The sequence below is a fragment of the Puntigrus tetrazona genome, chromosome 24 (assembly GCF_018831695.1).
Source record: "Puntigrus tetrazona isolate hp1 chromosome 24, ASM1883169v1, whole genome shotgun sequence".
Lineage (NCBI taxonomy): Eukaryota > Metazoa > Chordata > Actinopteri > Cypriniformes > Cyprinidae > Puntigrus > Puntigrus tetrazona.
This window is the reverse complement of record NC_056722.1, coordinates 2,960,220-2,987,350: the sequence shown is the minus strand read 5'-3', so window position 1 is coordinate 2,987,350 and position 27,131 is coordinate 2,960,220. Positions and strand designations below refer to the sequence as shown.

The 27,131-nt window shown below is 34.4% G+C and overlaps 1 protein-coding gene across 1 annotated transcript; it reads left to right on the top strand.

Annotated features, from left to right (window-relative positions):
* Positions 1–911: 911 nt before the first annotated feature.
* On the top strand, positions 912–25,378 carry fmnl1b (formin-like 1b). The gene is made up of 26 exons (XM_043227049.1): positions 912–1,491; positions 8,429–8,512; positions 9,054–9,134; positions 9,241–9,314; positions 10,000–10,083; positions 10,636–10,758; positions 11,548–11,635; positions 11,714–11,790; positions 11,873–11,966; positions 13,522–13,596; positions 14,139–14,249; positions 14,629–14,778; positions 15,384–15,485; positions 15,564–15,798; positions 16,575–16,685; positions 16,828–16,952; positions 17,833–18,035; positions 18,714–18,948; positions 19,245–19,313; positions 19,390–19,470; positions 19,627–19,756; positions 20,963–21,126; positions 21,199–21,300; positions 22,419–22,526; positions 22,615–22,711; positions 23,999–25,378. Exons 1-26 carry the CDS (start codon positions 1,345–1,347, stop codon positions 24,097–24,099), a joined length of 3,051 nt encoding a protein of 1,016 aa, XP_043082984.1. The 5' UTR covers positions 912–1,344; the 3' UTR covers positions 24,100–25,378.
* Positions 25,379–27,131: the final 1,753 nt, after the last annotated feature.

The window sequence follows — 27,131 nt, the reverse complement described above, 5'->3', positions numbered from 1 at the left end:
AACAATACTGTTCAAAGCACCCTACAGCGTAATAAAAAGATATGTTTAAATGAACACATTTAGTATGAGTCCTCAGATGCAGCGTAAAGGAACAGATGTGTCTGCTGACGCTATTACATCTACTATGGTTTCTATGGGCTGTCATTTGCATTGCAAATGAACACTGCAGGGACATAATTATAGTGCACTCTCTAGTAAATTATATATATATATATATATATATATATATATATATATATATATATGAAATTATAAGAAATTTACTACTTTTACTCATAACAAATTAACCAAAAGTGAACAAAAAAATGAATTTTTTTAAAAAAAAAAGAGAATATAATGTTCGTCAGAGAATACTGACCCAATTTATCGGCTTCCGTAAAAATACGTAGAAGCTCATATGTTTTTAACATTGATATTAATGAGAAATGTTTTTTGCTTTTCGTTTTTTTGACCAGCAGATCAGCATATTAAAATGACTTCTGAAGAATCACGTGACACTGAAGACTGGAGTCGCCGAACGACGTTGAAAATGTAGCTGTACGTCACGGGAATAAATCGCTTTTTAAAATATGCTGAAACAAAAAAAAAAGTTATTTGAAGTTGTAACTAATATTTATGCTGCACTTAAAGGATTCATTTCAAATAATAATTATTAATAATAATTTTGCATTTGTTACATCATTTTGTTACATTTGTTACAACTATTCGTCTGAGGTCATTCCCAAATGTGTGTGCAGTATAATTTGGTCGTCTTTAGCATCCTAGCAACAAACACCAACAAGTAACACGAGACTCCGGTTGTAGGTGAACATCTGAGTCAGTATCAGGTGTTCATAAAACACACACACACACACACACACATATCAGAGTCTACAAATCCAGCACTAGGACCCAGAAGCGTCCCAGTCCCCACATCACTCACTCCTCTCCTCCCTACCTGAACTACTCACTCCAGGATGGGGCACAGAGATGTCGCAGAGACCAGAAGACGACTAAAACACATCCAAATAGACAACAGCCTTGCCTACCGGTGTCATTTTTCTCTCTGCATACACAGCCTGCGGGTTTTGCCTACTGCAAACGGACAAGAGAAGACTCCAAGGGACCTGAACAAGTCAGCAACTATGTGAAAGCCACAACCTTTTATGGATTTAACTCCGGATTCTGTAGGATTCAAGCTGTTTCGGGCGTTTCCAAAGTGTCCCACCGCTGGGACCGAATACGAACTCAAGCCACTCAAGTGTTTAAAATCGGTCAGCAAGAGTAAAGTTGTACTTCACTGAGCAACATCTAAATTATCTGGACTGTATATGTGTACCTCTGCGAGTAACTCTGCATACGGTCATGGGGAACGCAGCTGGAAGTCTGGAGATGTCCCCTGGACGGGACGTCAAACGGCCCCTCAGCACCTACGGGCAGAAACAGCCACCGGCCCCTAAACTGCCTCTTCCACCTGAGGACGAATTAGAAGAGAGGTTCAGCATGGTGTTGGTAATATCCTATAATGCACTGCACCACGAGGGTTTCAGTTCTAATATGTCTTTTATGCTTTAAGCGTTTTGCTGATTTGAGATTCAGAAACACGGCATGCTTTTTTTTAGTATAGTGTAGTACTGTATGCGCGGGGCGCTCCACTGCGGTGATTGTAAATATGTTTGATATGCATTGTGATATGCATCTCTTTGCACGCAGAAGCGAAGGATATTATCAAGCGAACGCAGGCAGGGCTTTCGCACGACTGGAAAGAGAAACAGCAGAGCTCGTCTGAACGATATAACACAGCTAGACTGTGATGGAATGCGTACTGAAGCGATTGCATTCATATGCGTGCTTGTGGAATCTGCCAAATCTCGCTGAGTATGTGTGTTATGCATCAGCGAGGCTGTAATTGCACAGCTGGGAGACTTTAATGCATCATTAGGTGCTTTTCACGAGCTTTATCTATCATCTGCATCTCATTTATGACGAGTGTACAGTGTGCGAGTGTGCGGCGGCTTGGCACTTTTTTCATTTTTTAAGTATGGTATGGTAAAGATTCTGTAATTCTTTCTTTACGTATGATGGAAATAAACAAAACAAAACCAGAAACATAAATGTTTCACCCAAAAGGAAAATTTACCTTAAAAAATTCTGACAAGTTTCTTCATCAGAACAGAATTGGAGCACCACCAGTGGATGCTCTACAGGGAATGGGTGCCGTCAGAATGAGTCCAGAAGGCTGATTAAAGAGAATCCACAAACTTTATGATGTTTTAACTTCTAACCGTTCAATTTCGTATCACTCTAGACCATCAATTAATGTCTCGACAGGCAAAAAACTGAATCAGGAGAGAAATATGCACAGTTCAGGAACCTTTTGAGGTGAAAGTGAGAGTTTGAAGTTAAAAATGTATAAATGATGTGTTTGTTTGTATGTACTTTGTATTTGTGGATTATTGTGATGTTTTTATCAGCTGTTTGGACTTTCATTCTGACGGCACCCATTCACTCCAGAGGATCTATTAGTGATGCAACATTAAAGTGCCCCTGATATGGGTTATGAAAGGTTCATATTTTGGTTTTGAGAGTCCCAAACAACAGGTTGACATGCATGCAAGCTCAAAAACATTTACATTTTTTTTTTTTTTATAATATACATTTATTTTTACTTTATAATATAAATGTATTTTTACCTTGTTCAACGGTTAATTTTTCCAAACCTGGTGATTGGTGGATTTCATTTAAAGCAGTGTTTGTGAGCTTTTAATCCCAAAAAAAAGCGGCACCTAGTGGCAAAGAATGAATTAGCATTTTCATTCGGACCAACGTGGAAAAAAAACAACATCGGGCGATATGCTAATGTTTCATTTGGACGTCAACACGAAACAGCCTGGCATTCGTTTTTTAAAAACATCACGTTTCAACGATTCAGAGTCGACTCTTTCTTTTGAGAGTCAATAACTTTATACACGTCGCACTTTCAGATTTAAACCTTTGCGGGATGTTTTCGTTCACTTAGAGCTGTTGAACAGCGCATGAAAGCTCATTTTCAAAAATCCATAACAGTTGCGCTTTAAATCTCTCCAAATCTGTTCCGATGAAGAAACAAACTCATTTATATCTTGAATGGCCTGAGGGTGAATACATTTTTAAATTCTTGAGAGAAATATATCTTTAAAGCATATACAAATATGCAATAGCTTTACGTGAGGCGCAGATTGAAATTTAAGTCATCATTTATTGAAAATCATCTCGACATAACTCCACACACCTTAAACTTATATATATAATACATTATATCAGCACAAAAATGATCCAGCACTGTTGGCCTGCTGGACAGTTATAGCTAAGGCCTACAATAACCTACTTATAAACTAGTTAATTTATTTCAAGAAAACTGAACCAGATTCACACTAATGCATTTCACATGCCAGTTTCTAATCTTAAAAGACCGAATCCAACAGTACCCATGTTTAAAATTAATATTTAGCTAGTGTTTTACTTAAAAAAGTCTGTCTCTAGTGCTTGTTAGCAACGTTAGCTGTAATTTATTCCATGTTAATTAATTTACTTTGCCAATATCCTTAATGCTGTTCCTAAATCAGATAAGCACTCGGCACTTTCCCGTCATACAGCAGTGAAAGGCCATCTAAGTATTAAAGCGTGGTTCGAACAGTTTTGTTTTATCCAGTCGTCATCTACGATGCCTACGGAGAACGAGAGAGTTTGGGACGTGCTGTTTGTATAATGGAAATAGAATGCAAATAATGCGAGCAGCACCGGCGGCCTGTTTGTGATAAAACACACAATTAATAGAGCAATCCTTCAAAAACACACCCGGTCGGGTAGGAAATGTAAATATAACACGGCAAAGCTTCAGTGCAATTACCCGCGAGCTTGTTTAGTAAAAGTTACAAGCTTTCAATTAAAAGGTATCGCGTAACAGCATGCGCACGCACACACACAAACGCATGCAAATACACATTTACAGAGAAATCTGTTTCTTTTTCCTTTGTGAGGCTGAATTCGAAAGCAATGCATGCGTGCGTGTGTTACAGCTTTTAAAACACGCCGGCTGCACGGCCTCGCCAAGAAGAGGAGCGCAAGACATCTGCAGAAACGACAGGCCTGCAATTATACAAATGGCCCGTTCAGTTATTGATATTTTGCATGCGGCCACTTACAGAAAGGACAAACCATCCATCTTCTGCTGTAGTCCAGCCTTCAGCGGATCTAGAAACACCCAGGACCAAATATCTACGCGTTTCGATGAATCAAAGTCAGCTCTGAATGTATTTCAATATAATTATTACTGCAGAAATTTGCAATAAAAACCAAGCTGATGGTTGAAAATAACAACAGTATGAGAAAACACCAGTCTGAGGCGTAAAATAAAGAAATTAGGCATGGATTTAATGCACTTTAGCTACCAGTATCATCTGCATCTAATTTATGATGAGCAGATGAGTTATTTTAAAATCAGTCATATGCTGTTATGTTTTTTATTAGTCTGAATCTTTTATTTTTTTATATTTTATTTTACATTTTCATTAAAAGTAATATATATATATATATATATATATATATATATATATATATATCAAATAACAAATTGAGATTAATTGCATCAAAAATAAAAGTTTTTGTTTGCATAATGCATGTTTTTATTATGCATATTTATTAAGTACATACAAATACACACACATGCACACACAGTATATAATTTTAACATATTTACATATATTCATACAATTTTTATTTTAATAAATATAATTTAAGTGATATAATTTAAATAATTTAAATATAATTTAATTTATAATTTAAGTGTCTTAAAAATATGATAAAAAAATGTTAATGTCATTAAATGCATTACAAAATCCTTGAGGTGATTATAAATGTACCTGATTCGGCTTACAAACATACTAAAAAGTGATAAGCTGAAAACAGTGTAATCTTCTGTCATAATTCTGCTGAGGGTAAAGTGATATGAAGCTCTGAATAAACGTGCATTACTCTCTGCAAGTGTACTGCGGTATATGCTGCATTGCCGCATCGATCATCGACGCATAAATTATTGTTGTACATACTTGCATATAAACATTTCAAAATAAGGATTCAAAATAACACGCAATAAATGTATGTTAGCAGACCTTGTCCCGAAAACTGTTCAGAGATGGAACACATAGAAAGGACAAAGAAAGGGTGTTCAGAAATGAGAGAAAAACAAAGCAATCAGCGATGGTTGAAGAATTGGACGTGATTTGTCCTTGATTCTATATTACTCCAACCTCCTTGTCCTTATTTCATGAGTAGAAAGGGTCAGCTGTTATAAAGACAAAATAAACTATGAGATCTGAATTAAAACATGCAAAGATAACACTGTCTGCACGACAGATGCAACCTGACAATTACAAGCCTGACAATTATAATCAATGGAGTCGTCTGCACTGCAGGTATTCCATAAAAGAAGACTGTGTGTGTGTGTGTGTGTGTGTGTGTGTGTTGCCCTAAAGCGGTATTTCTGCAGATTGCTGTTTTTTCTTCCATTGACCTGTTTTGCAAATTAGGACACTGTGCCGTGCTAATGTGCCGTACTTAGTGAACAACTATAATTCAATATGCACAAAAATCAACCCGCTCATAAAAATATGTACCTCTGTGCACTTTTTGTGCAACACCACTTTTATGTGCCTTACTGAACGTAAAAAAACAGGTTCGATATGTGAACCCTGGCGCGCTTTTTTATCCCGTTGATATGGGTGCGTTTTTATTACGATATGTGTGATGCTAACGTTCAAAAGCATGCGTTTTCAAGTCTCCCAGCATTTTAATGTTGTTTTGATAAGTCACGACATGCTATTCTTCAAGCAACTGCGCGAAAACGTCACTTTATCAATCGTAACTCAATAAAAGCCACCTCTTTTGTTCATTTCTTTTGAAGACTGCAGTGATATGTACTCGTCGGTACATATTTCACGTCTCGATAAAAAGTGTACCCAGGTACATTCACGCCACGAGATCTGATTGTGATTTTCTTTCTGATACAATTGTGAAATACTGTTCATTTAAAGTAACTTTTCTATTTTAATATATTTTAAAATGTCATTTATTTTCAGCATCATAACTCCAGTCTTCAGTGTCACATGATCCTTCAGAAATCGTTCTAATAGGCTGATGCTAATGCTCAAGAAACATTTATTGTTATCATGGTGAATAGAAAGTGCGGAAGAACAGCATGTATTTGAAATAGAAATCTTTATAAACGTCTGTACTGTCACGTCTGATGTGTTTGGTCTACTTCCGATTATTTCCATACAAGAGGTACAAAAGGTTTCCTTTCACTTTTTACAGAAAACAAGATTTCATAGGTCTGACGTGCATAGATGTAGATATTTAGACTGTTAAGGCTTTTTAGTGCACGGTCCTGGAGCGTTCGGTCAGTCTGGGGTTCATAGGCTGGTCAGAGAAAGGCGGAATATTAGTGTAGAGTTCATCGAGATCTTTTGCAATGTTCCCAAAACAAATGATAACATTCTTGAGCTATCAGCTGGAAGATAAAGCACAAAACAAATACCGAGGATTCCCGTCATCTTTCACGGCAAAACGTTCTGTTTCATTGCGTCGAAGGACCTCAGCAGCTGTATGCAGAAAGTAAAACCACTTTTACGTAGGGCACGTGAAAATATGAGGAGGAAATTTCCTAAAACGCCTCCAAGGGAATAGCGACCTTCACAGGGAAATCAAAATAAACACAGGGGATGAAAAAAAAATAATGAATCAGTGGTGATCGCTTAATATTGCTCATAATCAGAAATAAGTGTTAAACCTAATGCGATACTCACCAAAAAAATGTAGCTTTTCTAGCTTGTTTTCAGCCAAAATATTTAAAAAATCTTAAATCAAGAAGAATTTTCTAGATTAGCAAACATTATAGTCTTGTTTTCAGAAAAAGGTTTTCTGAACAAGCAAAATAATTACATTAAGGTGAGCTAAATAGTCTTGTTTTCTGTTCGAAATAAGATTATTTTGCTCACCCCATTGGTATTTTGCTAGTTCTAAAACTAATTTTGCCTTGTTTTTTTCTGAAAACAAGACAATAATTTGTACTTGTCTAGAAAATCCTTTTTATTCATATCTATAAGACTTCATGGATATTTTTGCTGGAAACAAGTCAAAAATAGTGTGAAAATAGCCACTTTCTTCTTTCAGACGAATCCAATCGGAGTTAATATGCTGGCTCTTCCGAGCTTTATAATGGCAGTGAATGAGCTTTGAGAAGCCCAAAAAAGTGCATCCCATCCATCATAAAAATACTCCACACAGCTGTGAATCGATGTATTTGTGTAAGAAGAATATCTTTATTTAAAACTTTATAAACGTGACCTCTAGCTTCCACTAACTGTGGCGTTCCAGCCGATGACCAAGGAGTAGTATAAGCTATGAATATATTGTTTATATAACTTATTTGTATTTTTGATCATGTAAATGCAGCTGACCTTGAAGATGATTTTCATAATGTTTTACTGGATTTACACTCAGCTGTGTGTTGAGTATCATCCGATGCTCCGATGAGTCACTGATGAGGTAATTCTGTAGGGCCATAACAGTGTGTGTGTGTGTGTGTGTGTGTGTGTGTGTAACACAAATGCAAACACTCATGCTGTTCATAAATAATTTAGGAGATCGTCATAGCAACAGGACATTCACACAGCACTAATCTGCCGGTTCAGAAAGGGCATTCTTCGATTCAGCATGCCTCATTATACACGTGATCTGTCCGCTGCTCGTGAAGCGGCTCACAAGACCCAGCCGCTTACTCATCAGTTCATATGTGACCGTCTGCAAACAAGAGCAACGTGGGACTGGTGCCATGAAATCTCGCACTTTAAACACTGCAATAGTTTGGGAGCATATTGCAACTGGATCAGAAGATGCAAAACTTGAGATGTTTGGGTGCTATGGGTGTTTTTTAATCTTATATATATATATATATATATATATATATATATATATATATATATATATTATAACACAGATATGTTAAAAGCGAAAAGAAAACATTTAAAATGTTACAAAATATTTCAAATTTTCTTAAAAATTTTAAAAGTCTTAGAAATATTAAACAGGACACTCGTTTTCAATTTCAACCGTCATAAATGTGTTTCGAGCATCACATCAGCATATCAGAATGATTGTTGAAGGATCATGGGACACTAAAGACTAGAGTAATTATGCAAAAAAAAATCATCTTTGATCACAGGAATGAATTACATTATATTCACGTAGAATGTTTTATTTTTTTACTCTCGAAAGAACTCAACCGCAGGAATTTCTTTGCTGAACCCAAAAGTGCTGTGAAAATCATTTTTAAGAGTTTGCCTAATAGAATTAATGGCTCTGTAGAATTAATGCGCAGGTGCATGATTTGCCTCTTGCTCTGTGATTGTAGAATTCCATGAATCTTCCACCCGATAAAGTGAAGCTGCTCTGTCAGTACGACAACGAGAAGAAATGGGAGCTAGTTTGTGACCAGGTGAGCAAAACATTTACTTTTTACGCATCTTCACTTCACCGTAAAGCAGTTTTTACTAACCTAAACTAAAAACACCTGTCCTTGTTCTTTAAGAACTAAAGAAAATGTTCTTTCAGATTTAATTAAAAAAGAAAACATTTAATCCAGGACCACTTTCAGCAATAATTTCTGTCTCATTCACAACTAACTGTATATATAACATAATATGCATTATATGCATGCATAGAACACAAAACAACATGCACGTGTGCGAAACGCTTTCGCTGTAACATCAGATGTGTCTGCAATGCATTTTGAGATCAAAACACGCCATCAAACACACACACCCAGAGCATTTTCTGAAATATGACCACATAAATAAAGTGGCAAGTGGCTAGCAACCATAGCAAGCGTCATTTACACATCAAAGTCTTTAAGGTACAGCAACATTAAAGATCATGAAGGTGAAAAGATCTGCTTTTGATGTAAGAAATGTGACTAACTGTGGACTATATGTGCAGAATAAAGCCCAGGTTACTCTTCCTTTGGTTTCTCTCATCAGGAGCGGTTCCAGGTGAAGAATCCTCCATCAGCGTACATTCAGAAACTTAAGAGTGTATTAGAGCAGGGAGGAGGCAGAAAGGTACGGATGTATCTGATGTATAGTTTGTGTTTGAGCATGTTTAAATCTGAGAATGAGATACAGAGCTTGTCCGGTTATTAATCTGAAATATGTGAATGATTTTAAGTTTAAACGGCGAGTTCAAGAATCCACGCAAGTTCTGAGAGAGTTGGAGATCTCTTTGCGCACCAATCACATCGGGTAAGAGACGTCATGTGACATGCAGTGCAGTTTACTGGCTTGACTACGTATATTATAAATGAATAGACACTCTTTTCATACTTTTTTAAACATACTTTTTTTTGCATTACATACTTTTTTTTTGCATTAAAGGAACGGTTCACTCAAAAAACACAATTTGCTGAAATGTACTTACCCTGAGTCCAGCCAAGATGCAGATGAGTTTGTTTTTTTTATCAGATTTGGAGAAATTTAGCATTACATCACTTCGTCCCCAATCGATCCTCTGCAGTGAATGGGTGCCGTCAGAAGGAGAGAACAAACAGCTGATAAAATTCCCCAAATAATTCCCCACATGCTTCTAATTTGTCTTTAAGAAGATTTTACAGTTTCTGGAAACACGGGGTCTTTTATGGATTCTGACGGCACCCATTCACTACATTGGCGAGCAAGAGATGGAATGCTACATTTCTCCAAATCTGTTCCCATGAAGAAACTCATCCAAATCTTGCATGACCTGAGGGGGGCTACATTTTAAGCTAATTTTCATTTTTTGGGTGCATAAATGCTTTAAATTCAGTTTTCTGAAAGCAGACAGTCTGGAAATGTCTGTGTCGGCACTGGATTGTAATTGCTTTGTCACTCGTAATTTATCTCAGTTATGCTCCTTTTGTTCTTCATTGTATTGTTCTCTCCGTCTGTTCAGGTGGGCTGAGGAGTTTCTAAATGAAGAAAACAAGGGTTTAGATGTGCTGGTGGAATACCTCTCTTTTGCTCAACGTGCGGTCACGTATGTACACACGCACACACACACACACACACACACACACACACACACACACACACACACTGTCTAAGACACAATAGAGGAACCTAAATTCTTAATGTGACAAGGCGTCTGGGAAGAGAACATGCTCTGACCGTCCAATGTCTGGAAGCAGGCCTCTAATGCCAGTAGCTGACACTTCTATTATATTCATCAGTCTGAGCATTAAACAAAGAACAAAGCAACACTGTATGACGGTCAAACAACATTTAGATGACTTTCTAATACAATTTGATCACCAAGGCTGTATTTATTTATAAAATGTTATACTGTGAAATGTAATATATATATGTGTGTGTGTGTATGTGGGTGTGTGTATGTGCGTATGCGTGTGTGTGTGTGTGTATGTGAGTGTGTGTGGGCGTGTGTGTGTGTGTGTGTCTGTATGTGTGTGTGTGTGTGTTTTCAGCATCAGTCTTCAGTGTCACAGCTCATTTCTTATTATCAGTGTTGAAAACAGTTTAGCTTGTTTCATGACCATGCAATCACGAGACAGACTCTTCCTGTGTTTCACAGATTTGACATGGACAGCCCCGATAATGGAAGCTTTGAGGAGAAATCTGTGGAAGATCTGACCACCAGCGCAACAAACTCCCCTACCCACAATTCCCCACGCTCAGGACGGCCCTTCACCACAAGGTCAGTCACAGAGTATAAGCCGCTCTGAAATGATGAATTATACTTTTTGTTTCTTATCTAAAGTCTCCTTATTATGTGTTACGAAAGCTTTGTTTTGGTTTTGGGGGTCCACAGCAACAGGTTAACATGCATTCGAGATCAAAAAACACTTTTTTAATGTCTTATAATATGCATTTATTTTTACTAGGAGCACTGTCTATATAGCTACATGTCATTTGAATTGTATATATAACTTCTACATCACTACGTTCAGCTTCACACACACAACCTGACAATAAAATCTAGAAAGAGAAATCACAAAAAACATCATGCACGTATCACTGTAACATCAAATATGTCTGCAATGTATGAAAACACACACACACACACACACACACCCATCCAATCACTTCTATCAGGATCAACTGCATTCCTGTTACAGAGAGTTTGTTTGAGTGCGTCTCCGTCACACTTTTGCTCTTATTAATCTTGAGATGTTGCCGATTGCACAATTAAATGGTTCTGCTTTTATTTAATCAGCCTATCCACACGACTTTTTTCCCCGTTTAAACCAAATCATCTCTTTGGAAATAATTTACTGTAGACATAGATAGATCATAGATATCTACGTCGCAATGAGCCTGCGTGAGCTGGTTTCCTGGTAATCAAATATAGAAAAAATATACAAAAATGATAGTATGTATATTAGTAAATGAATATATTAAAACATGAAATAATAAACTAATTCTGAAAAGTTTTTTAAATGAGTATATAATACAGATATTTATAAATATGGCTTGTTTTTGTCAGGAGAGCTCTGCGATATTCGCGTCTGCTCAGTCAGAAGAACCACCTGCACCTCTGCATCATGTGTCTCCGTGCCATCATGAACTACCAGGTACTTCTCATCTCTTTCTCCTCTCGTCTCGTCTCGTCTCGTCTCTTTTCTCGACTGATGCGTGTCTGCGTGTGTTAGTTAGGGTTTAATCAGGTGATGGCTCATCCCAGCTGTGTCAATGAAATCACCCTGAGTCTCAACAACAAGAACGCCAGGTGAGAAGACCGTGTGTGTGTGTGTGTGTGTGTGTGTGTGTGTGTTACACTACTTGTCACATACGTGTATGCCTGTGTTCAGGACTAAAGCTCTTGTTCTGGAGCTCCTTGCTGCCGTGTGTTTGGTTCGAGGAGGTCACGAAATGATCATTGCAGCCTTTAACAATTTCAAAGAGGTAAGACAAGACTCTCAGTTCATCTCCGTGGGGACAAAACAATAAGAAATACACTTAAATAAATACAATTATAAAAAGAAAAGAAATACAATTATATTGTATATAATATAGTGCATGTCATAATGAAAATGACTCGCACCCAAAATTAAATTAAAGTGTATTGTATTATTATTTGTTTGCATAATGTGTGTGTGTTCTGTGTTTATTTATTATGTATGATCACACACACATACAGTACATAGGCTTTTATTTACATGGCCTTATTTGTATTCTTATATTTTGTATTATATATAAAAATATCTAACATGCAAACATAACACATTTTTCATGAATATATACACGCACGTGTTTGTATTTATGTACGGTTTATCAGGATTAATCATTTGACAGCATTAAAAAGAGTAAAAAGACAAATATTGTTATATTAAAGATATTTAAAATAAAGAAAAGAAATCTTATTAATAGTTCAAAATTAATGGTTTGTTTGAATAAAATGTATAATCTAGCAAATACATATAATAATGACTGTAATAATAAGTCAGTGATAAAAAAATATATTAATATAATCAGATATAATACCAAGACAAAATATAGTTTGACATAATAACTCCGAATGCATGTATGCATTATTAAAAAAAGCTTAATTTATTCATGCATTTTAAAGTGTAACGTAACTGTCCAAATACTATTTTGGACCACATATATGAGTAATTCTATACAGTATATTATAATGTAATATGTGAAAAATATTTACATTTCATCAGAAAATGTCTAAAAGCTCAATTTCAAGGATAAAAGACCTAACCCGAACTCTTTGTCTAACACAGACACGTGATGAGATACAAGTGTGTGATCTGCTGTTAAACTCCAGTAACCTGATATAATGCGTGTGTGTGTGTGTGTGTGTGTGTGATATCAGCCGTTACACCCGTCTGCTCTGAGAGACAGACATGACAAAACTAGATCATTCCCTTCATACAGACACACACACACACACACACAGGACACACGCCACCTCACGCAGTCTGAAGTCTGTGTGTTTGAGACAGATATATGTGTGTGAAGATGATTCAGATGCATATCAGAGACAGCAGAAAGAACTACGAAACTAGAGCTAAAACAGAAACAAATAGACTTTTTCTGCTCAGGGATTCCCCTTCTATATATCCTCATTGTTTCCGTGAATCTACATACTTCACATAAACATGTAACATGGCCTTCTTGTAGCAAGAACTAATAATTAGTTACAGATAATAGATTATTAAGATGCATCGTCGTCAAAATAGATTTTTTTTTTTAATTAATATGTATATATATATATATATATATATATATATATATATATATATATATATATATATATATATTAATAAAAAAATATATATATATATATATATATATATATATATATATATATATATATATATATATATATATATATATATTTTTTTTTTTCTCAGATATGTAAAATATATAGTCAAGAACTGGTTAAAAGCGGCGTACAGTAAACACAAATGCAGTAAGCAACCGTGAACGTGTCTGTGTGTTCATACAGGTGTGTGGAGAGAAAAACAGATTCGAGAAACTCATGGAGTATTTCAGAAACGATGACAACAACATTGATTTCATGGTGAGGACACATCAAATGCTTCATATGCATTCGTTTTCGTGTTTTAACAGATCCTTACACCGATTGTACAGCGTTTAGCTCAAAAAAGGATGAAAGAGCACGACATCTGTGTTTATGAAAGAGCATCTGTAATTATGGCCCATTTCTACTTGATGAGTCATTCTTAACATTTCCGCTTTAGGATTGGCAGAAAGTATTCGTGATCATATGATTAAAATGTGCATTAAATCATTTCCATCATATCATTTTCATAGCGTTCGTGCATAAGCATGAATTCCTGACATAGATGAAACTGCATCTATTATGGGTTATGAAAGGTTCATATTTTGCTTTTGAGAGTCCCAAACAACAGGCTGACATGCATGCACGGTCGAAAACACTTCAATTTTCTTATAATGTGCATTTATTTTTTATCTCATTTGTTCTTTCCAAACCTCTCCCGTGATTTTATTTAAAGCAGAGTTTGTGAGCTTTTAACGCCACGAAAGCGACACCTAGTGGATCACCAACGTATTCATTTATTTTCCTCTTGTTATCTGTAGGTGGCTTGTATGCAGTTTATCAACATTGTAGTGCATTCAGTGGAGAACATGAACTTCCGGGTGTATTTACAGCATGAGTTCACACAGCTAGGACTAGATGGCTATCTGGAGGTGAGCTACTACTGTTTCATGTTGTTTGTCACACATCCTAAAATGCATCGTGGTTTCCAGAATATTATTATCATAATTATCATTATTATTTATCATTGATAATATTCTGAGCTGTTTCTTGAGCAGTAAATCAGTATATTAGACTGATTTCTGAAGGATCATGTGACACTGAAGGCTGGAGTAATGAGACAAAAAAATTCTGCTTTACATAACAGGAATAAATTTAACTTTGCAATACATTCACATAGAGAACAGCTTATTTCAGTTTTGAGAATGCTTTACAATCTTACTGTTTTTACTGTATTGAATCAAATAGATGCAGTCTGAATTGTTGTGTGTGTGTGTGTGTGTGTGTGTGTGTGTGTGTGTGTGTGTGTAGAAGTTAACTCTCTCTGAGAGTGAAAGGCTGCAGGTTCAGATTCAAGCGTATCTGGATAATGTGTTTGATGTTGGAGCGCTGCTGGAGGACGCCGAGGCCAAAAACACAATAATGGAGCATCTAGAGGATCTACAAGAACAAAACACACAGGTACACATGCCCCAAAACACTATATATATGTTTGACTGCAACAGTTAAAACAACGTGCATTATAAAAAATAATAAAGAAATTATGCATTGAATACAATAAATGAATTTTCATTTTCAATTATTTCTATCTATCTATCTATCTATCTATCTATCTATCTATCTATCTATCTATCTATCTATCTATCTGTCTATCTATCCGTCTATCTATCTATCTATCTATCTATCTATCTATCTATCTATCTATCTATCTATCTATCTATCTATCATCCATCCATCCATCCATCCATCCATCCATCTATCTATCTAGTAAATTCAATAAGAAATAAGTTATTTAAAAATCGTAAAAAATATTTTAAATATATGTAATATATAATATGAATATAAATATGTACTTATAAATGTAAATATTAATATAATATATACTGTATGTGTGTGTATTGTGTGTGTGTGTATATATATATATATATATATATATATACATATGAATATATACAATACACATATATGTATTATTTTAAACTAAAACATTTATTTTGGATGCAATTAATTGTGAATATTTATTTGACAGCACTAATAAATGTACACACTAAATCATGTTGTATCAGTTAAACACTAGACTGCAGCAGTGTGAGAGCGAAGCTGTGGAGAAGACATCTGAACTCCAGAAACAACTCGTACAGAGCAGGAAAGAGGTGGAACTTCTGAAGGTAACACACTCCGCTAACACACACGCGCTCACTTTTCCTCCTGTTCCCAGGCTGTGAAGCTCTGATGTGTGTTTTCAGGACGGTGTGAAGGAGACACAGGCTCAGCTCTCTCAGCTGAAGCAGAAGGAGAGAGAGAGAGAGACGCAGAGTGAGAAAGAGCAGGAGCGAGAGAGAGACAGACAGCGCTCCGCTAAAGCTCTGACCGAGCTGGAGAAGACGGTCCAGGTTCTGGTGGATCGAGGTCTGATCCGCATGGACAGATCCCAGTCCGGCTCTCTGGAGTTACACGTTATACCAGCCACTAACACGACAGGTGAAGATCCAAACATACATAGAACCAGTGTTACCATTACTTCACTAGCATCGCTAGCAGCTATTTTTTTTTCAATTCTACATATTTATAATAATATTTTTTATTTATAAAAATTTCCAATACTTTGTTGTTATCAAATTGATTATTATTATTAAAAATAAATTGTTATAAGGCAATTATTATCGTTAACTAAAACAATACAATAAAACAAATAAATAAATAATAATGAACCCAAAAAAAAATAAGTGGAGTAAAATTCAGCTTCAAAATTTTTCGTTTTCATTTATTTTTATAACTTGATGTACTAAAATAACAGAAATAAAAAAATAACTATGTAGAATTATAAAAACCTACACGCAATCAATACAAATAACAAAAAACACAAGGCAAAACTATAAAAATATTAATGTCACAATATAGATATATATTTTTATTACTGTACAATACTGTTAGACAAAATGAATGAATTTGGTAACACTTTAGAATAGGTAACACGTATTAAGACTTACTTTTCCCTCAATACATTAATAGTTAGTAAGGTAGTTGTCAAGTTTAGATATTGCATAATATAATATAATATGCCCCTGAAGCAAATCACTTATTTGTACAGTTTTGTAGATTATTATCAAATCTTATTTATTTAAAAAAACGTCTGTAATATATGCTAATATGAATTTTATTTCCATGAATACTATCTTTCTGCTAATTAAAAAACATTTTCTCTTTAACCCCAAGATAATAGTACAACAGAAATAAAGACCTCTGCTGTGAGACAGGCTCCGCCCCCTCCTCCTGCCCCCGCCCTCCACCACCTCCTCCTCCGCCCCTTATGAGTGTAGCTCCGCCCCCTTCACCTGTGCCTGGAAGGACAGCAACAGTAAAGACAGGTGAGAGAAATGACGACTGTACAACAAAACTGTAAGATGCTGGAATGATTTTGAATGAAAACTGAAGCTGTGCACGCTAAAAGTTTCTTTTTTGTCGCTCTCTCTCTGTGTGTGTGTGTGTGTGTGTGTGTGTGTGTGTAAGGTGTAAAAGGTAAGAAGCCCATCAAGACCAAGTATCGCATGCCCCTGCTGAACTGGCAGGCTCTGATGGAGGAGCAGGTGGCCGGCACCGTCTTCACAGAGCTGGACGATGAAAGTGTGCTTGGGGTCAGTGCTGTGTGTGTTTTAACTGATTCGTTTCTTCTTGAAATCTATTGTTTATTTATTTATTACATATTTTGGTTACACTTTACTATGAGGTTCAGTAGAGAACATTAGTTAACTACATTAGTTAACACAAACTAAGAATAGTCAATACTTCTAGAGCATTAATTCATTTCAGTTAATGATAATTTAAGCATTTATTGATCCATAATTAAAATCAGAGGTTGTGTTTGTTAACATTAGTTAATGCACCACGAACTAACGATGAACAACTGTATTTTTATTAACTAACATTAATAAAGAGTACCTTATTGTAAATATATTTATATTATATAAAAACTTTTTAAATGTATTAGTTTAATAGTTTTTAATATTTATGCTTTTTTATTTAAATGCATTAAAGAGGGCTACGTGAAAATATAGTTGTTAGGAACATTTGGTACTTGTTCCTTGAAATATATATTTAAATGATTAATAAAATATCATTTTTCTGTTTTTCATATATATATATATATATATATATATATATATATATATATATATAATATTACTTACATTTTTGTAACATTTATATTTATATTTGCAAATCTTTCTCTCTTTGTTTGGGTGATTCTAACCTGGCTAATAGGATAGGAATGCATGAAAAAGGACCACCTGTTTAAAAAAATATAAAAAATGTAACTTAATAATAATAATAATAATAATAATAATAATAAGGGCTAGTTTATTTTTTCTTTTTATTTTATTTATTAATAATTTACTATAATATATATTTATTTTTGTAATATATAATTTATGAATAGTCTTAAGTGGTAAGAATTAGCTCAACGTTTATCATCAGGGTTTATGTGAAAAACTAAAGCTGTCTTTGCTCTGTCTGAAGGAGCTGAACATGGACGTCTTTGAGGAGCTGTTTAAAACTAAAGCTCAGTCCGCTCCTGTCGACGTCGGCACTCTGAAGGTGAAGGTGGCTCATAAAGCATCCAGTAAAATCACACTGCTGGAGCCCAACAAGGCCAAAAACCTGGCCATCACGCTGCGCAAAGGAGGCATGAGCACGGCGCAGATCTGCACCGCCATCCAATCGTGAGTACAACGGACGCTACTCTGATACAAACTAAATTTGCAACCTGATCTCAGTATGTACCTCTGTGCACTTCATTACTTGCATTAATGCACGTTTCGCAGCAGTTTCAAAGAGAAATAGAGTGGCGCTAAAACACAGGTTCAATACGTAAACCTTGGCACACTCTTATTATGTTGGTATAGGTACATATTATTGTGTTTTTTGTGCTTTAAGTACATATCGCAGCAGTTTAGAGTAGACATATCCAGCGACTGTGGCTAAAAGTTAACGCTCTATCATGTTGGAAATATGCCCTACACTAAATCCAACCCTACACCTAGCCGTGAGTGTTATATGTTGATGCAACCGTTACACAGTAAAACCATCCACAAAAACACATAGATATGAAGAAGGTTGGGGAAAATTACTTTTAAAAGTAATGTGTTACAATATTGCATTACTAAATGCCTAAAAAAGTAACTAATTACATACATTTTTATGGAAAGTAATGCGCTATATTACTTTTGCGTTACTTTTTAAATATGAGCTTTTTAAATATGTTCATTTCTTTTGGACACTGCGCGGATGTACTTATGGGTACGTATTTCGCTAAAAGGTCCAACCAGGTGCATCAATGCCACGAGGCCGGGTATAAAATGTGCGTGCATAAAATGAATCCCAAACCTCTCTGTGTGCAGGTATAATCTCGATTTGCTAAACTCAGACTTTCTGGAGCTGCTGGAGCGCTTCATCCCGTCTGATTACGAGCTGAGGTTGTTTGAGAAATACGAGCGTGAAGGACGCCCCCTGCTGGAGCTGTCGGAAGAGGACCGATTCATGGTGGCCTTCAGCAAGATCCCGCGTCTGTCGCAGAGAATCGGCACGCTGACCTTCATGGGCAACTTCAGCGAGAGCATGCTGCTGCTAAAGCCTGTCAGTAAATATATTAGCGATGACGCTGCACTCCTATACTAATGAACGGGGGAATAGTCCCGCCTTCCGATTTAAACAGCCAATCGCTGATTAGTAAAGTCATTTCTTCACCGCAGCAGCTCTTGAATAATGCTATTTAAGCATAAGGGACAACTTTCGTGTCAGGGTTTTGTTGCTAATTTTAAATATTTAATTTAGTTACGAGATTTCAGAGTTGGTGAACAATCTTTCCTTGAAAGGCACTGTGATATTAAGAGGACGCATGCTTGAATTTAATGTTCACTTTTTTTAAACAGCAATTAAACGCCATCATCGCCGCATCCATGTCAATCAAATCCTCCAGCAAACTCAAGAAGATTCTAGAGGTAAAAAAAAAAACATTTTTCGTCAGCGTAAAATCATTTCTGCAGGGAAAGCTGAGATTTTGCCTTTTTTTTTTAGATCATTCTTGCGTTTGGGAATTACATGAACAGTGGGAAGAGAGGATCGGCGTATGGGTTTCGACTGCAAAGTCTGGACCTGGTGAGACAAAACATCTTCACAAAAATATTTTGGCAGATCAGTGTCACTTCCAATATTTAATATATAATTCTTATAATCCTCTTTAATATATAATTCACATTGTGTTTAAATAAAATGCAAATACAATCACTCATCTCTCACATTTTCGACTCTCAGCTTCTAGACATGAAGTCCACAGATCGAAAACTGACGCTGCTGCATTTCATCGTCAACATAATACAAGAAAAATATCCTCAGCTGCACAACTTTCATACAGAACTGCACTGCCTGGATAAAGCTGCACTGGGTGAGCATGGCATACAAACACATTCACACCAACTCTAAACTTTTCTTAATTATTTCTAAAATATTTGTAAAAAATGTAAAATGGTTTTTAAAATTCGTAACATTTTATTTAAAATAATAAAATGTAATAAAATAAAATAAAACACACATTTCTAGCTAGGCTCATAGAAATGCATAAAACAGGCTCACCTAAAAATACAGTAGCGTTGCTAAAATATTTGCTGCTTAACATTTTTCCTTCTTTTTAAAAATATTTGTATATTTTTTAATATTTATATTTTTTTAAATATTTAATTACATTTAATTTGTTTAAAAACTATTTAATAAAATATTTTAAATAATTATTTTAATAACTAATAAATATTAGTGGTGTCAAACGACTGATCACATCCAAAATTAAAGTTTTTACAAAAACAATAAAAAGCGTTTACAAAATACGCTCTGTATATTTATTATCTATATATATAAATACACAAACATACAGCATATATTTAAAACCATTCACATGTATAAATTAAATGAATATAATTGATATCACATATACAGTATTTCATATTGTCACGGTGTGGTTTAGAGAGAAACTCTAAACCACGCCGAGAATATAGAGTTGACGATTTTGATCATGCACACAGAAACAAATAATATCTCGAGGAGGTAGGCAATCAGGCAGATAAACTAAACCGCGAGAACTGAAACAACAGGACTTAAATACACAAAGTCATTTGACTAAATTAACAAGACACAGCTGAAGACGATAAAGACAATTAACTGAAGTAGGTCACACGGAGCACATGGCACAAGACAAAAACAACAACAAAAGAGGCCAAAGACGGGACACAGATATAAAAATAACATATATTTTTTAATATATATACATGAATGTATTATATATATATATATATATATATATATATATATATATATATATATATATATATATATATATATACACACAGTATACACGTGTTTAGATAACACATCTATTTATTTAAACATAATATATTTTTTACGAGTTTAATATGAAACTGTAATGTGTTTTTAACCACTTATTTAAATGCTGAGGGAAACTTAGATGCTTATTTAAACACATCTGCATGTCCACAACAATTTTATATAGCTCACACATTTTATTTAGTCCGATTTATCAAAAACGTTATAAGCTATAAGCGCTGATAAGCTAAAGGTTGTTCCTGCGCGTTTCTCTCAGTCTCTCTGGACAGCATCCTCACAGATGTTCGGTCTCTGGAGAAGGGAATGGAGGTGGTCCGTAGGGAATATCTCCAGCAGAAAGACAGCGCTGTCCTCGCCAACTTCACGTCCAGTAACGGCAGTCTGCTGGACTCTGTGCTCAAAGACAGCAAAACCGCCGAGGTAGGGAAGAGTTCAGATCCGTGTCAAACCGTTTCCGAGCGGCAGTGAATAACAGCTTGTGTGTCTCCTCAGGAGGTGTACCGCTCAGCCGTGGAGTATTTCGGAGAGGATCCCAAATCCACACCTCCCTCTGTGTTCTTCCCTGTTTTTGCCAGGTTTATTAAAGCATATAAGGTGATGTTCATATAGGTGATTTTTACCTAGCGCTCATCATATCAGCGTTGCACTGTGCAACGAGAGATCAAACTCACAAAAAGACACAGTTTCACTCAAGAAATTGCAAATAACTTCACAAAGCATTTTAAGAATTGGCGAGTAACACACTGAATGAAAATCGTAAGTGGAAATGGTGTTATAAAATTTACTCCGTAATTATGATTTCATTTACAATTAATTTAAAATAGTTTGGTTTTTTTTTTTTTTTTTAGCCCTACATAAAATTATCTAATAAATTAGTTGTTTCAAAACCTCTATGTGACAGCATATATCTAACGCATACAGGGTGGGTTTCTGTGTATATTTAGCCCAATATAAGCCAGGGTTGTTATTGTTAACTGTTTTCTGTAATCACGATAAAGCTGAAATTTAATAAATGATATATATTAGATTTAAAAAATGGAAAATTCGAAATGTTGCCTTGGCAAATTACTAAACAAAAATAAACATGTAAACAAATTATGTTATTTATATTAATAATAATAAAAATAAATAATACAAACAAAGGCTAAATATATATATATATATATATATATATATATATATATATATATATATATATATATATATATATATATAAATAAATAAATATATATATATATATATATATATATATATATATATTAAAAACTAAATTTGAGAATTGCAAAGGCTACTTTGTATGTTTTAAGTTACCAAAAAACTGATTAACAATTAAAAATGAACAAATAATAAATTCCAAATAAATTATAAAATAAGAAAAAAAAAAGCCAACTTGAAAATATAAATAAAACAAAACTAAAAGCTTATAAAGTCTTAATAAATACTATAGGATGAGTTTATTTGCCTCCCGAAAAAGCATGTTTTTATTGTTATCATGCTGTTATTGTGTTAGTTGGTAGGATTTGTTGTTATTTTTTACCTGATCAAAATAACTGCAGATTTTTTTTTACAATTGTTAAAAAACGGAGTGATCTGTTTTTGCAAACGAACTCTTCGTATATAACAGAAGCTGCTTCAAAAACCTCTAGCGTAATATTTTAAGAGCAGTCATTTTCTCCCGATCTACTGTAGTTCATGGTCTTGTTTCTCTGTAGCTGGCCGAACAGGAGAACACACAGCGTAAGAAGAACACCCCCGAGACCGATTTGGGCCCAGACTTGCACATCTCTGACTCTCCGCCGAACACTGCGGTGACTAACAGGGTAACTAACGTGTGACAGACACAGACAGAGCTAGCGCAGAACAGGAAGTGAGGTATGAAGGTGTCACGGGGTTTGTTGGTGTGTTCAGATGCCTCAGGTGGACCTGATCGCTGAGCTGAAGCGCAGACAGATGGCGCCGCTCGTGAGAGAGGGCAAAGACGGAGCCATCGAGGACATCATCACAGGTCACACTGCCCTAACAAAACATTTCAATCAAATCAAATATAATATAGTTCAATTACATAAAACTTAAGCTTTCAAAAGAATGGTCAGAAATTACTTTTTTTTTTTAATTCTGTTAACAGCCCTAGGTTAATGTCTAGCAATGGTGAGAACAAAAAAAAATTAAATTAAATAAATAAATAAATTATATATATATATATATATATATATATATATATATATATATTTTTATATATATATTATCTATATTTTATGCATATGTATAATAACATTATTCATAGTATAAATGTTTATTTATACACAATATATAATATTAATGTATAAAAAATTACGTATAGTATAAAGACTAGTGCTGTTAAAAGATTAATCACATCCAAAATAAAGGTGATTGTTTACATAATGTGTGTGTTTATTATGCATATATAAATACAAACACATACAGTATCCGTTTTTGTTTTTATACTTGCATGTTTATATTTTATGTAATTTTTTTAAAAGATTTTCTTAAACATATACATGCATGTGTTTGTATTTATATATTCATAATAAAGGAAACGGTGCACATATATTATGCAAACACAAGCTTTTATTTTGGATGGAACTAACGAAGACTCATTTATACTGTACAAATGATAAAAATGTAAACCATTTATAAACTATAAATATTTTTGCGTAATATACATAGATACATTCATATTATATAATTAAAATCTAAAGGTAAATATAGTATTTATAATAATTTAAGGTTTTTATAAAGACCTATTTATACAATGTTTTCATTTATATTTTTACTTTTACATGTTTTTATTAAATATAAATAGACACTATACTGTTTTATTTTGTATAGATTTGATTTATTGCTATAAATATAACGCTCCTACTATATATGCACTGAAGTGTCTTTATAGTCCTCCTAGATTCTTTACCTGTTCTTACTCTCTTTCTTCAGTCATGTAGTGTATTTAGTGTTTCTTTCGTGTGGGTCTGGTCCTCAGCTCTGCAGGCGGTGCCGTTCACGGCTCGTTCTGGGAAGCGTTCGTCTCGTCTGCTCTGTGAGGAGACGTCTGCTTTGTAACCTTCTCTCATTTCCTCTCCTCTGTCTCCGAAGGTAGCGCTCTTCATCTGCTTACGCTCTTCTGTAACGCTCCAGCTTCCTGCCTCAGTTCCTCCGCGTAGATCTCTGATGTTTCCCTTTCTTTCAAGTTTTGAGCGGCTCAGATATCTTCATCGAGGGGTTTCGTGTGTGTGTGTGTGTGTGTGTGTGTGTGTGTGTGTGTGTGTGTGTGTAGATCTGAGGAACCAGCCGTACATCAGAGCGGACGGAGGAAGACGAAGCGCCAAATGGAAACCAGCTCAGCAGCTTCCCGTGTCGTCCGACATCTCTCTGTGAAACACACACCACACCTGAAGCCAAAAACAGTTTACAAGAAATATCTAAACAGCGACGTTAAGCTATTTGCATCTGAATGATTAAAAACTCAACTGTTTACGCACAGTTTAGCAAACAGCTTGACGGTCAATCTCAAGAAACCTTTTAAGAATTTTTTTCTCTAAAATTTAAATAATGATATTAAGAAAATATTAAAATGAGGAAATATTTTGAATTTGCTTTCGAACCCTTCAATTAAAATTGAAAGACAATTCATTTTGGCACGTGCTCGTGTATTTCATTTCACCAAAAAATATGAACGTTAAATTTACGTAGTTGGAAATGGCTCGTGCATTTTCATATTTTAAAAAGAAAATCCCAAATTTTAAGAATCTGGACATGTTTGTATATTTAAGATATTGCTCCAAAATGAATAAAAAGCAAGGAATTAAAATGCATGCTTTTATATTTGATGCTCTGCACCAGCACTAAAGGGGGAAAAAAGAAATAGAAAAAGTCATCCTGAACTTTAAAAAGAAATTTGAATTTGAATGTGCTTGCATGTTTAATATTTTGCCCCAAAATTAATTATATATATATAAAAAAAAAAAAAAAAAAAGAAGATTTTAAACGTGTATGCATATTTAATATTTTGCTCCAAAAAAAAAAAAAAAAAAAAAAAAAGAAAATTTGACTTGGAAAGAATAAAATAAAACCATCAGCACTAATGAAAAAATTAGCAGTAATTCCTAATCATTTTTCTTATAATGTTTGGGTGAAATAAGGCATATTCCTGACAGGTTTCATGAGATTGATCTCCATTCTGACACTTTATTAATCTTTACCCGTATTTTTGAAAAGCTTGCTGCAAACGCTAGCTTTGTCCAGCGTCTGCGTATTTATTTTTTTTTCTTCACATGAATGTTTTTGTTTTTTCTTTCTGCATACGACCAAATAAAGATTTTATACAATGACCAAAAAAAAAAAGCACATCATCTCCGCGGCGGCAATAAGCGCACGAGACCGTAGTAGAAGATATTCACTTTAATAGTCACAAAAACGGCACAAGAACATTCAGAACCCACAGTCTCTTGTACATACACAACCAGACGAGGTTTGTTTTCAACATTAAAACAACTTTTGCATTATAACATTTCCATATAGATATATTTCTATTGGTCAACATTGCATTCACACCGTTATTGTTTTATCACAAGAAGTCGTCGATAGGTTTATATACATTCTACATTGTTGCATTGATGAAAAATGTCGTTTTTTTTTTTTTTCGGACAACGGTTTACAGATCAGACAACAGTGAATAGGATCCGACTGACCCGTCTACTCACGCACAGCTATATTTATCAAAACGAAAATCTCTTATTGAATACAGAAATCCATCTACCTTACGCTTGTAAACAGAACTTACGGAGAGAGGATTCTGCATGCGGGCTTTGAGAGGATATCGACATGCGGTTCGGATCTCTCAAACGCTTTTGGTAGAAAAAAAAAAACAAAAAGCTTACAAAAAATACCCTAAATGAACATATCCATGATCGTACGGTTTATACACAGCTTCTCTGTACACGTGTTTTGGACGTTTCTCGGCGTTATGCAGCAGATTTTGGCTCTATCCTGCTTCAATGAAGTCATTTTAAGACGAAAAAGAAAGTTATGAGGTATGTATCAGGCATCTGATGGACACGACCACCAAACTATAGCATCTTATATATATACTGGAGCTATATATATATATATATATATATATTTCTCAGATTTAAAAAAAATGGAAACAATGGCAGTGGGGCAGTTGTTTGCAAACCCTTGGGGATCCATTAAATATGAACGAGAATATCGATCTCGACAGTCGATAGCAGTTTATTATTCGCCGCCAACTGGTTATTTATCACACGTCCCAGTGACACAAAGTGCTTCACACGTACAGTGTAATGTGCTGTTAAATGTTACGTAACAAAATATATGCTTTGAAATGAAAGGCGCTCTCGGGGGAAACACGTAACAGATCCCAGGCTTCTTCTTCACTCCAGCAGGTCACACGCTATGAATTTGGATGAGGCATGTACCTAACCTGGACACATTCTCCCCTTTTTTTCTTTTTTTTTTAGTATAAAAATACAAAAAGCTAATCTCGTATAAAATATCTAGCTTATACGCGATAAATATTCACCAATTATCTGTGAGGAGCTCGAGGACTTTTCGCTATTCAACCCTGGAGGTAATTATTTAGTTGTGCTGCGGGTATTTTATTTTATTTATTATTGGTTTTTCTTTGCAGAAAGTCGAGGTTATTTCTAATTTTTCCCAAACTACATATCGGCGAAAAAAGTGAATCTCATAAAACATTTCCCAGTCATATAAAACAAGGAAATTATGAATGATATTTTGCTTACAGACAGCATTCGTGCAAATTAAGCACAATTTCCACTCCGTTCAGTGCAATGTACTTAATATAATTACTTAAACTGTTAACTGTATTAAATATGCAATTACTATATATATTATTTACTGAATTTATTATTAACTTGCTAAGTAATTTACTGTTAAATAAAAAATGTATAAACTAAAATGTATAATACAGTTATGGGAGTTTAAAAATAAATCATCAATTAATATATATATATATATATATATATATCAAATTAATCGCAATTAATATCATCCAAAATAAAAGTGTATATGTGTTTGTGTTCCTTGTGTATTTATTATGCATATATATATATATATATATATATATATATATATATATATATATATATATATATATATATATATATATACATATACACACACATTATTGTATTTTGTGTCTATATTTATATTCATATAATTTATATTATAAATAAATTGTGTATATATATATATATATATATATATATATATATATATATATATATATATATATATATATATATTCACCTTTTATAAAAATATATATATATAAATATATATATACATAATAAATATACACAGTACACATGCATATATTATATGAATAAACCTTTATTTTGGATGTGATTAATCAGCACTAATATGTC